This window comes from Leptopilina boulardi, unplaced genomic scaffold, assembly GCF_019393585.1.
Source record: "Leptopilina boulardi isolate dan_hultmark-lab unplaced genomic scaffold, ZJU_Lbou_2.1 LbouV2_341, whole genome shotgun sequence".
NCBI classification, from domain to species: domain Eukaryota; kingdom Metazoa; phylum Arthropoda; class Insecta; order Hymenoptera; family Figitidae; genus Leptopilina; species Leptopilina boulardi.
Window position 1 is genome coordinate 5,266,434 of NW_026137909.1, and position 9,133 is coordinate 5,275,566.

The 9,133-nt window shown below is 30.5% G+C and overlaps 1 protein-coding gene across 1 annotated transcript in view; it reads right to left on the reverse strand.

Annotated features, from left to right (window-relative positions):
- LOC127285828 (A disintegrin and metalloproteinase with thrombospondin motifs 12) overlaps positions 1–9,133 on the reverse strand; it is a 40,247-nt gene that overhangs the window by 16,549 nt on the left and 14,565 nt on the right. Inside the window, exons 4-7 of the mRNA XM_051312029.1 lie at positions 3,412–3,628; positions 2,796–3,112; positions 665–939; positions 239–385 (exon numbers count right to left, since the gene is read on the reverse strand). Coding sequence (XP_051167986.1) covers positions 239–385; positions 665–939; positions 2,796–3,112; positions 3,412–3,628 — 956 coding nt within the window. The remainder of the gene's footprint in view (positions 1–238; positions 386–664; positions 940–2,795; positions 3,113–3,411; positions 3,629–9,133) is intronic.

Sequence of the window (9,133 nt, forward strand, 5' to 3'; positions counted from 1 at the left end):
ACTGGATAGAAAAAAAAATTGATGATGTAAGATTACGGAGTTCACTTAAGAAATTAAATAACAGAATGAAGGAAATGACAAAAAAGGAAACGAAAGGGAAATCAAACTAAGTGTGTAAAGAAAAGGTTTTTATATCGAAAAAAGAAGGTCCAAAATCGAAGGGTGTGTGTTGAACAATAGAAAAAGCTAAAAGGTCAATTTAGAGGCGGAAAGACATATAAGGAATTTAATCACTCACTCTAGAAAGTTAGTGATATCTCTTCTTGAACATCTGGACCAAGCTACAATCATAGCGTCTGGTTCGAATGTCGATGTCATCACATGTAATTTATTGCCATTTCGTTTATTACAACCCATTTTTTCTGTATCATGATACATCCCAAAACTGAAATGCATATAAATATTTAATTAATCACAATTCGTACAAAAGTTACAAAAATGTTCAAATTTTGATAAGTTTTGTAAATGTAATCAAAAAAATTATTTTATTCCGAATTCTTTTAATTTCCGATAGAAAATTGCATCTGCAGAATTATTACAAGAATTTATTGAAAACGAAAGGTAACGAATTTTCTTTATGGAAATTAATTCTCAAATATATCTATTATATATACACGGTGGATTTTGATTGTCAGTGTTTTGGTTTTGTAAAGGTGAAACTTACTTGTGGCCTAACTCGTGGGCAATGGTATGTGCAAGAGTGATCCCGTTGTCCTCGTTGATGCTGCAGCTGCGATTGGGTTGACACATACCTGCCACATGAGCTACGCCAAGAGTACTGCATGGTGTATCATTTCGTGTGCATATATCTTCTCGGGTAATCAATATTGCAACATCATGGTGATTTGGATGTGTGTCATCGCCAAGCTGCAATTTCTCTTGCCATTTACAAAAGTTGATCAAAGTCTTCTCTGCATTAATTGAAACGTTCAGTCCATGCTGAAATCATTAGGTCATAGGAAAATAGTTCCCTGATCTTTGGGAAATTTATTGAACTGTTTTCTACTAATCTTGAATTAGTTACAAACAATCCGGTTTATTGTCAGGTTTTTGTCATCCGTAATTAGTTTGTCTAATTCCGAAATTCATCCGATTTGTGTAATTAATTCGGAATTAAATCAGGTCTAATCCGAAATCAGTTTGATGAAAATGAGTCCGGAAGAATCCGGAGACTCTATGTAAGAAATTCAGTATTAATCAACAACAATCCGGTCTTAATGTGGTATAATATTATTAATCCGAAATGAATCCTCAGTTCGGATTAGGATTTTTTAATAAATTAACTCAGGATTATTGTGGACTAATACCAGATTTTTCACATAAATGCCGGATTTAGTTTTTTGACAGTACTTAATCCGAATTGTTGCGTTCTGTTTGTGGATATAGTTTACATACAAATTCTAGACTCCTATTTGGATTGTATTAATTGTAACTTGTAAGTTAAATAAAACCAAATTATATAGCTCAGAATTTCGCCTAAGAATATTTTAATTACAAATAAATACCAAATTTTCCACATAAAGATTTTTCAGATTATTACGGACTCATGTCGGATTCAGTATTTTGATAGTATACTTAATCCGGATTATTGTGCACTGTTTGCGGATAGTTTAAATACAAATTATGAATTCATTTTGGATTACTTTTTTGATCTAACTAAAATCAAAATTGTTGCGGACTAATTGCGGATTTATTTCATGTCAATTGCGTACTATTCCCATCTGATCTCCGATTTATCTGTTCATCCAAACTGATTGCTAATACCGATCATGTTTGGATTGTTTGTCGTACAATTTCTGAACTAATTCAAACTGGGGGTCAATTATATAACTTTTTCCGGATTCCACATTCCGGATCCCGCATTTCACATTTCGGATTCCATATTCCGGTTTCAACTTTGCTGATTCCGTATTCCGCAATCCACTTTAAAAATTCTGTATTCCGGATCCTACATTCCACATTCCGTATTCTACGTTTCACATTCCGGATTCCACTTTCAGAATGTGGGATGTGGAATCCGGAATGTAAAAAGTGGAATCCGGAGTGTGGAATCTGAAATACGAAATTTTAAAAGTGGGATCCGGAATGTGGAATTCGGAATACAGACTGTAAAAAGTGAAATCCGGAATGTGGGATATGGGATATGGAATTCGGAATACAGACTGTGAAAAGTGAAATCCGGAATGTGGGATTCGGGATATGGAATCCGGAATGTATAATACGGAATTTTAAAAGTGGAATCCTGAATGTGGAATCTGAAATACGGAATTTGGAAAGTGGGATCCGGAATGTGGAATCCGGAATACCGAATTTTGTTAGTGGACTCCGGAATCTGATATACGGAATTTTGAAAGTGGGATCCGAAATGTAGGATCCGGAATGTGGAATCCGAAATGTGGGATCTGGAATGTGGAATCCGGAATATGGAATCCGGAATGTGCAATACAAAATGTGGGATCCGGAAAAAGTTATGTAATTGACCCCCTGAATCTGTATTTAATCTGAAATTATTCCGAAATTTAAACCAGGGAACTTGATTGAATTTGCAATAATAATTATGATTTAGTGAGAATTGCATTGAAATACAGTTTAGGAATCAACATTAGTTTACTTAAATTAGTTTTGAAAAACTCGGAACTGTTTACATGCGCTTTAACCCTGCGGCGAATCGGGAACCATGAATGTGCAACAAATTCGTTGCACATTCATAATAACTGGAAACAATGTGGAAAATAAATGAAAATTCCAGTTAAATTGAATAAATGAACTATTCAATAATTGATTTTTACATATACCTCTATATCCTCTTCTTCTATTAGAATAATTCTAACAACGACAATATTGATAAAATTGCCAATCGATGGATGAAGATAGAGTGCCGAGACCATATTCATAATTGTTAAAAGATATGTTTCGACGTCACCATCCTGATGGAAAGCTGTCATACTGGTGTCTGCGACGACAAGAGCTTCCACATGTCTTGCTTTGCTTATAGATCTCTTGGCTCGTTGCCATTGTCTCAGTGGTAGCTTTCTTCGTCCTTGTCCTTGAACTTCATCAACTCTCGATTGATTCTGTTCTTTGTCGTGTGTTTCAAACAATCGACGTGGTTCTGTACAGTTCAAAATACATATAAATATTATACTTCTGAAAATTGATTTCCCATTGCGAAAGTTTGACCGGAAGTGATGAATTTTTGGAATACAGAATCGAGGGAAATTTTTAATGAATTCTCTATACTTTTAGGCAATTTCATTTCGTATAGCTTTCTGTTTACTATACAAAAAAAGCGGATTAATTTTTAAAACAACTTTTTAGAATTTTTGGTAACCCTATAATTATGAATTGGTTAAAGTTTTGTTATTTCTCTTTGTGATGGGACTGTACAAATAACTTACAAGAGATTCTCACCGCGGGTACCGCAATTTTGTTCAGCTTTCTTTTTTTTTCTTCTTTTATTTCTCCTATGTTCATTGAATGCAACACTTGATCTACGAAACAGAACGTGAGGTTTAGCAAGCTTCGAAAGTAGATTTGCAGATTTTATGTCATTTTGAATTTCGTGATGGAATTTATTATCAATTGGTTCGAGCCAGAATTCACCATTTTCTTCATGAATGACACCTGCCTGAAACATAACCATTGATATGCTGAAGATACACGCATTTATTTCTGTATATACAATGTATATAGCTGATTGAAGTAACTTTGAAAGCGTCAGTCACAGTGTATTAAAATAATATTGCCTCTATAACATTCAAATATAATATTGCTTTTAAAGGGCTCCTATCGACATATGTTAAACAATTATATTGACAGACAGAAATTTTTTACCGATATTAATGATTAATAAAAAAAATTTCATTGATTAAATAATTTGGATCTAATAATTAAATTACTTCTTATGCCATTTTTCTAGAATCTTACAATGGGTAAATTATTGTTCACCTTCTTTATTGGAGACTTTATTTTATACTAGTAAATCTTCTACAAGTGGGGAAAAATTTATTTCTATATCAAGAAAGTAGAAATTTTTAGATAATTTTTAAAAACGTTATTTAATCTATAAATTAGGGGGAAAAAATTATATATTATTAAATCAAAGAAATACAATTTTTTTGTTTATTTGTAGTTTAAAAGACAAGTTAATTGGAAACATTATCAATTTCATTATGTCGGTTTTAGATGAAGACGTAAAGTACAAACTTTAATAACAGAGCGCCAGCTAATGCGAATAAGTGGCCATAATAGATATTAAGCTGTGGTTTCTACACTGAAATCTCACCGAAGACTCCTTAATAGTACACACAGCGGAAGTTGAATGAGCAATTCTCATAATGAAATTTTAATTTTAACATATTACCCACATAAAAGATTCCAAGTGATTTAAACGATCTTTTAATATATAATATATACGTGTATAAACTTTACGACAATAAACTATGTACAGATTTTTTTTTCCTTTAATATTAAAAAATGTATTACAATAAATCAACAAAAAAAATGCACCTATAAATTTTGCCTTTACTTTCCATTATAAAAATAATATAGCTATTTTTAATTTTAATTTACAATTAGAAACAAGTTAAATCAATGAATTATATCGAATTTGAGAAAGTAGACAAATAAAATTTGATCTTAATATTGAGAATTAAAGGTCAAAATTACTTATTGGTTGTTCCACAGCATAGAAGTGTTGGTAGTTGCCGATTAATTGAGTTTACTACCTCATGAACGTAGAGGCCACGAATTTTACGGGCAATCGCCGATCTGGCAATTGCCCGTGAATACCCTACTCTCTCCACTCGATCGACGCTCTATGACCCTTTGACTAAATAGTATCGTACTGCGGTAGGATATTTGCTTTGCTCCGTTAAGCATCGTTATATCTTTGGTAGTCCACATATACCTCGATAGTGTTTTCTTGACACAACTTAGAGAATTTCCAATTGACACATATAAATTCTAACTGGAAACATTCAAGGGATAATCAACGTCCTTCTCTAAAATATGTATATTCATCTTTAATCTATAACGTTAAATTATTTATATAGCGTCCCTGCCGGGTTGGAATGCAACGAATTCGTTGCACATTCATCGCACATTCGTATAGTGAGTGAAAATTGTTACGAAAACCACTGTAATTACAATGAATCATAATTATTTTATGATTTTAATTTTTTAATTAATCCAATGTTGCATCAATTTGCTATGTGGTTTTTACTTTAAGAAATTGTCGCTTTTAACTAGAATATGCTACTTGTTCGTACTTAACAATAATTTCCCTTATTAAATAAAAAATATTATTGAATTTTATCAATTAATATTGCCCAATTTGGTTTATTAAAAAAAAGTATAGCCATCCCACTTGGAAAGATTCCCCGGAAAGTGCCACCTGGAGATTATATCAGAATTCCGCGGGAACTTCCAACGTAATTCCATTGGAGTTCCAAAGAATTTCCGATATGATTCCGACGGAATTCCGATTAATTTTTTTCAAAATATTTAGAGTCCTAATTCCATCGAAATTCCGTCAGAATTCTGTCGGAACTCCGTCGGAATCCCATCGAAAATTCTTTGGAATTCCGATGGAATTACGTTGGAAGTTCCGGCGGAATTCTGATAGAATCTCCAGGTGGCACTTTCCGGGGAATCTTCGATGGGATTCCGACGGAGTTCCGAGGGAATTCTGACGGAATTCCGATGAAATTAGGACTCTAAATATTTTGAAAAAAAATAATCGGAATTCCGTCGGAATAATATCGGAAATTCTTTGGAATTCCGACGGAATTACGTTGGAAGTTCCGGCGGAATTCTGATAGAATCTCCAGTGGGCACTTGCCGGGGAATCTTTCCAAGTGGGATATCAATAAGTTTCATAACCAGAAACCACACATTCTTGGAGTTTCTCAAGTTCAAACTTCTAAATTTCCAAGTCAATTTTCAAGTTTAAAATTTACAAGTTCTTGAGTTTTTCTACAAATCAATTTTCAATATACAAGTTCAAATTATTTTACAAATATTTCTATTATTCCAAAATCTACAATTTAATTATTTTCTACAATCTTCAAGAATTTATCGAATAATTTCAAAAATCTAAGAAGGACGATATATTTATATTTTTACATCTTCAGGGAAAATTAATCAACTGAATAAAAAAATAAATGTCAAAAAATTATATTTTGAAAATTATCTTTTATTTCTTTAGAAATCTTCTTTTAATCTTTAAAATCTTTCATATTTCCTAATTCCTAAGAATACTGCCGTCTAAAGCTGTCGGTTATTCGCTTTAATCGCGTATATTTTAACCTTTTGTGTATTCAATTTATTTTTACCATTGATTCCAAAATTTGTTAAAGTCACTTTATTTAGTTGTAGTTGAAAAATTTTACTCCTTCCATTGTGTAATTCCTTATCTTATTTTCCAAATATTCAATAGAAAATAATAATCAAAATCGTTCCCGAGCTATTGAATGTGAATCCAGGGGCAAAAATGCAAAATAAATTTTTATAACTATAATTGACATTTTTAATAATTTGAAAATTATTTTTTGTTACATCCCGACCACTTCAAAATAATTTTTTACATAATTATGGATATATATATATGTGCATATATGTACACATAATATACATAATAATTAGACTTATAGATACCCACACAGCATCGAAAGTTTCCTAAACCTGTATTAAAGCTGTGCGTGCCAAGTTGGAAAAATTTACCGTAAAGCTTAGCACAGGTTGTGTAAATATGTAAATGTCCGCAATTGAGTAAATGTTTAGCGTAAAACTGTACTAAATCTTTAAATTACGTATTTAGTACAGGTTTAGCGTAAAACTGTACTAAATCTTTAAATTACATATTTAGTACAGGTTTAGCGCAAAACTGTACTGAATCTTTAAATTACATATTTGGTACCCCTATCGAAAATTCCGATATCGAAACCTATATAGGAAACTATATGGGAAACTATATTGTTTCCCATATAGTTTCCTATATAGGAAGCTATATATAGCTATATATAGCGTCAATAATATAAAAAAAAAAAATTCTTCCGACGTGTTGACTCTGAGACGCGAACCCTCGACCATCATAGCTCTCAACCGCACTGGGAGCGCCTTAACGGGCTCGACCAGGGGAGGCTATGAAATATCTTGAGAAAATGTCTCTTATAACGAAAATACTTTAAACAGATACTTATATTATTTTGTAAAGTCATCAAACAGTTTTTCAGATGTTTATTATTACAAAGAGTATATTATTGTATACATATATTTTTTTCCAATGGTATATGCGTTTTAATACCCAATTTTATATTCGGAGTTTATTAACTTCAACATTTTAATTTAGAATGACATGAATTTAAATTTTAATCATGTGAACTCTGCATAAATTTCAATTTTTTTGGAAATAAATTAAGTAACAATGTTCGTATCCCTGGCGGATTGGGAAAACCGAGTTGTAACCGAATTGGGTTACGATTCGGTTACGTTTCGGTTCATTGTGAAATAATATCGTTAATTGACGAAATATGTAGTAAATAACTATTAGTAATGGTTAATATACATTTAGAGAGCTTATTTATGCAATAATAATAATAAATTAAGATATAATTAATTAATAATAAGTGTTTTAAGTGTACAGTGCATACAGTTGTTGAATTACCATATACATATATGTATATTACCATTAGCGGCAGCTGTGATACGCGCGTTAAACCCTAGATGGCGTTAAGGATCACTTTTTCGAATGAATTTCTAAAATTAAGCCCTTGAGTGTCAAATGTGTAAGTGAATATATAAGTTTTAAAAAAATAGATCAATTTATTAAAACAACTTTTTTGATTTGTACAAATATAAAAAATAAATTTTTATAACGAACAAAAATTTTTTTAATGAGAAAAAGTTTTTTTCAAAATTAATCTTTTTTATTTTATTGAAGAAAAAGAAATTTTATTAAGAAAAAAATGTTTATTTTTGTTATTTGTTTAATTATTATTATTGTAATTATTATTTAAAATTATTTTTGTTATTTGTTTAATTATTATTTTTATTTTCATCAATAAAATGAGAAAGATTAATTTTGAAAAAAAATTTTTTCCAAAAAAATTTTTTATTCTTAAAATAATTTTTTTCCTCAATGAAATGAGAAACATTAATTTTGACATAAAAAAACTTTTTTTCCCTAAAAAATTTTTTTTTTCTGAATAAAAAAATTTTTTTTCTCAATAAAATGAGAAAGAATAATTTTGACACAAAAAAAACTTTTTCTTATTAAAAAAATTTTTGTTCGTTATAAAAATTTATTTTTTATATTTGTACAAGTCAAAAAAGTTGTTATAATAAATTGATCTATTTTTTTAAAACTTATATATTCACTTACACATTTGACACTCAAGGGCTTAATTTTAGAAATTCATTCGAAAAAGTGATCCTTAACGCCATCTAGGGTTTAACGCGCGTATCACAGCTGCCGTTAATGGTAATATACATATATATGGTAATTCAACAACTGTATGCACTGTACACTTAAAATACTTATTATTAATTAATTATATTTTAATTTATTATTATTATTGCATAAATAAGCTCTCTAAATGTATAATAACCATTCCTAATAGTTATTTACTACATATTTCGTCGATTAACGATAATATTTCACAATGAACCGAAACGTAACCGAATCGTAACCGAATCGTAACCCAATTCGGTTACAACTCGGTTTTCACAGTCCGCCAGGGTTGTTACTTAATTTATTTCCAAAAAAATTGAAATTTATGCAGAGTTCACATGATTAAAATTTAAATTCATGTCATTCTAAATTAAAATGTTGAAGTTAATAAACTCCGAATATAAAATTGGGTATTAAAACGCATATACCATTGGAAAAAAATATATGTATACAATAATATACTCTTTGTAATAATAAACATCTGAAAAACTGTTTGATGACTTTACAAAATAATATAAGTATCTGTTTAAAGTATTTTCGTTATAAGAGACATTTTCTCAAGATATTTCATAGCCTCCCCTGGTCGAGCCCGTTAAGGCGCTCCCAGTGCGGTTGAGAGCTATGATGGTCGAGGGTTCGCGTCTCAGAGTCAACACGTCGGAAGAATTTTTTTTTTTTATA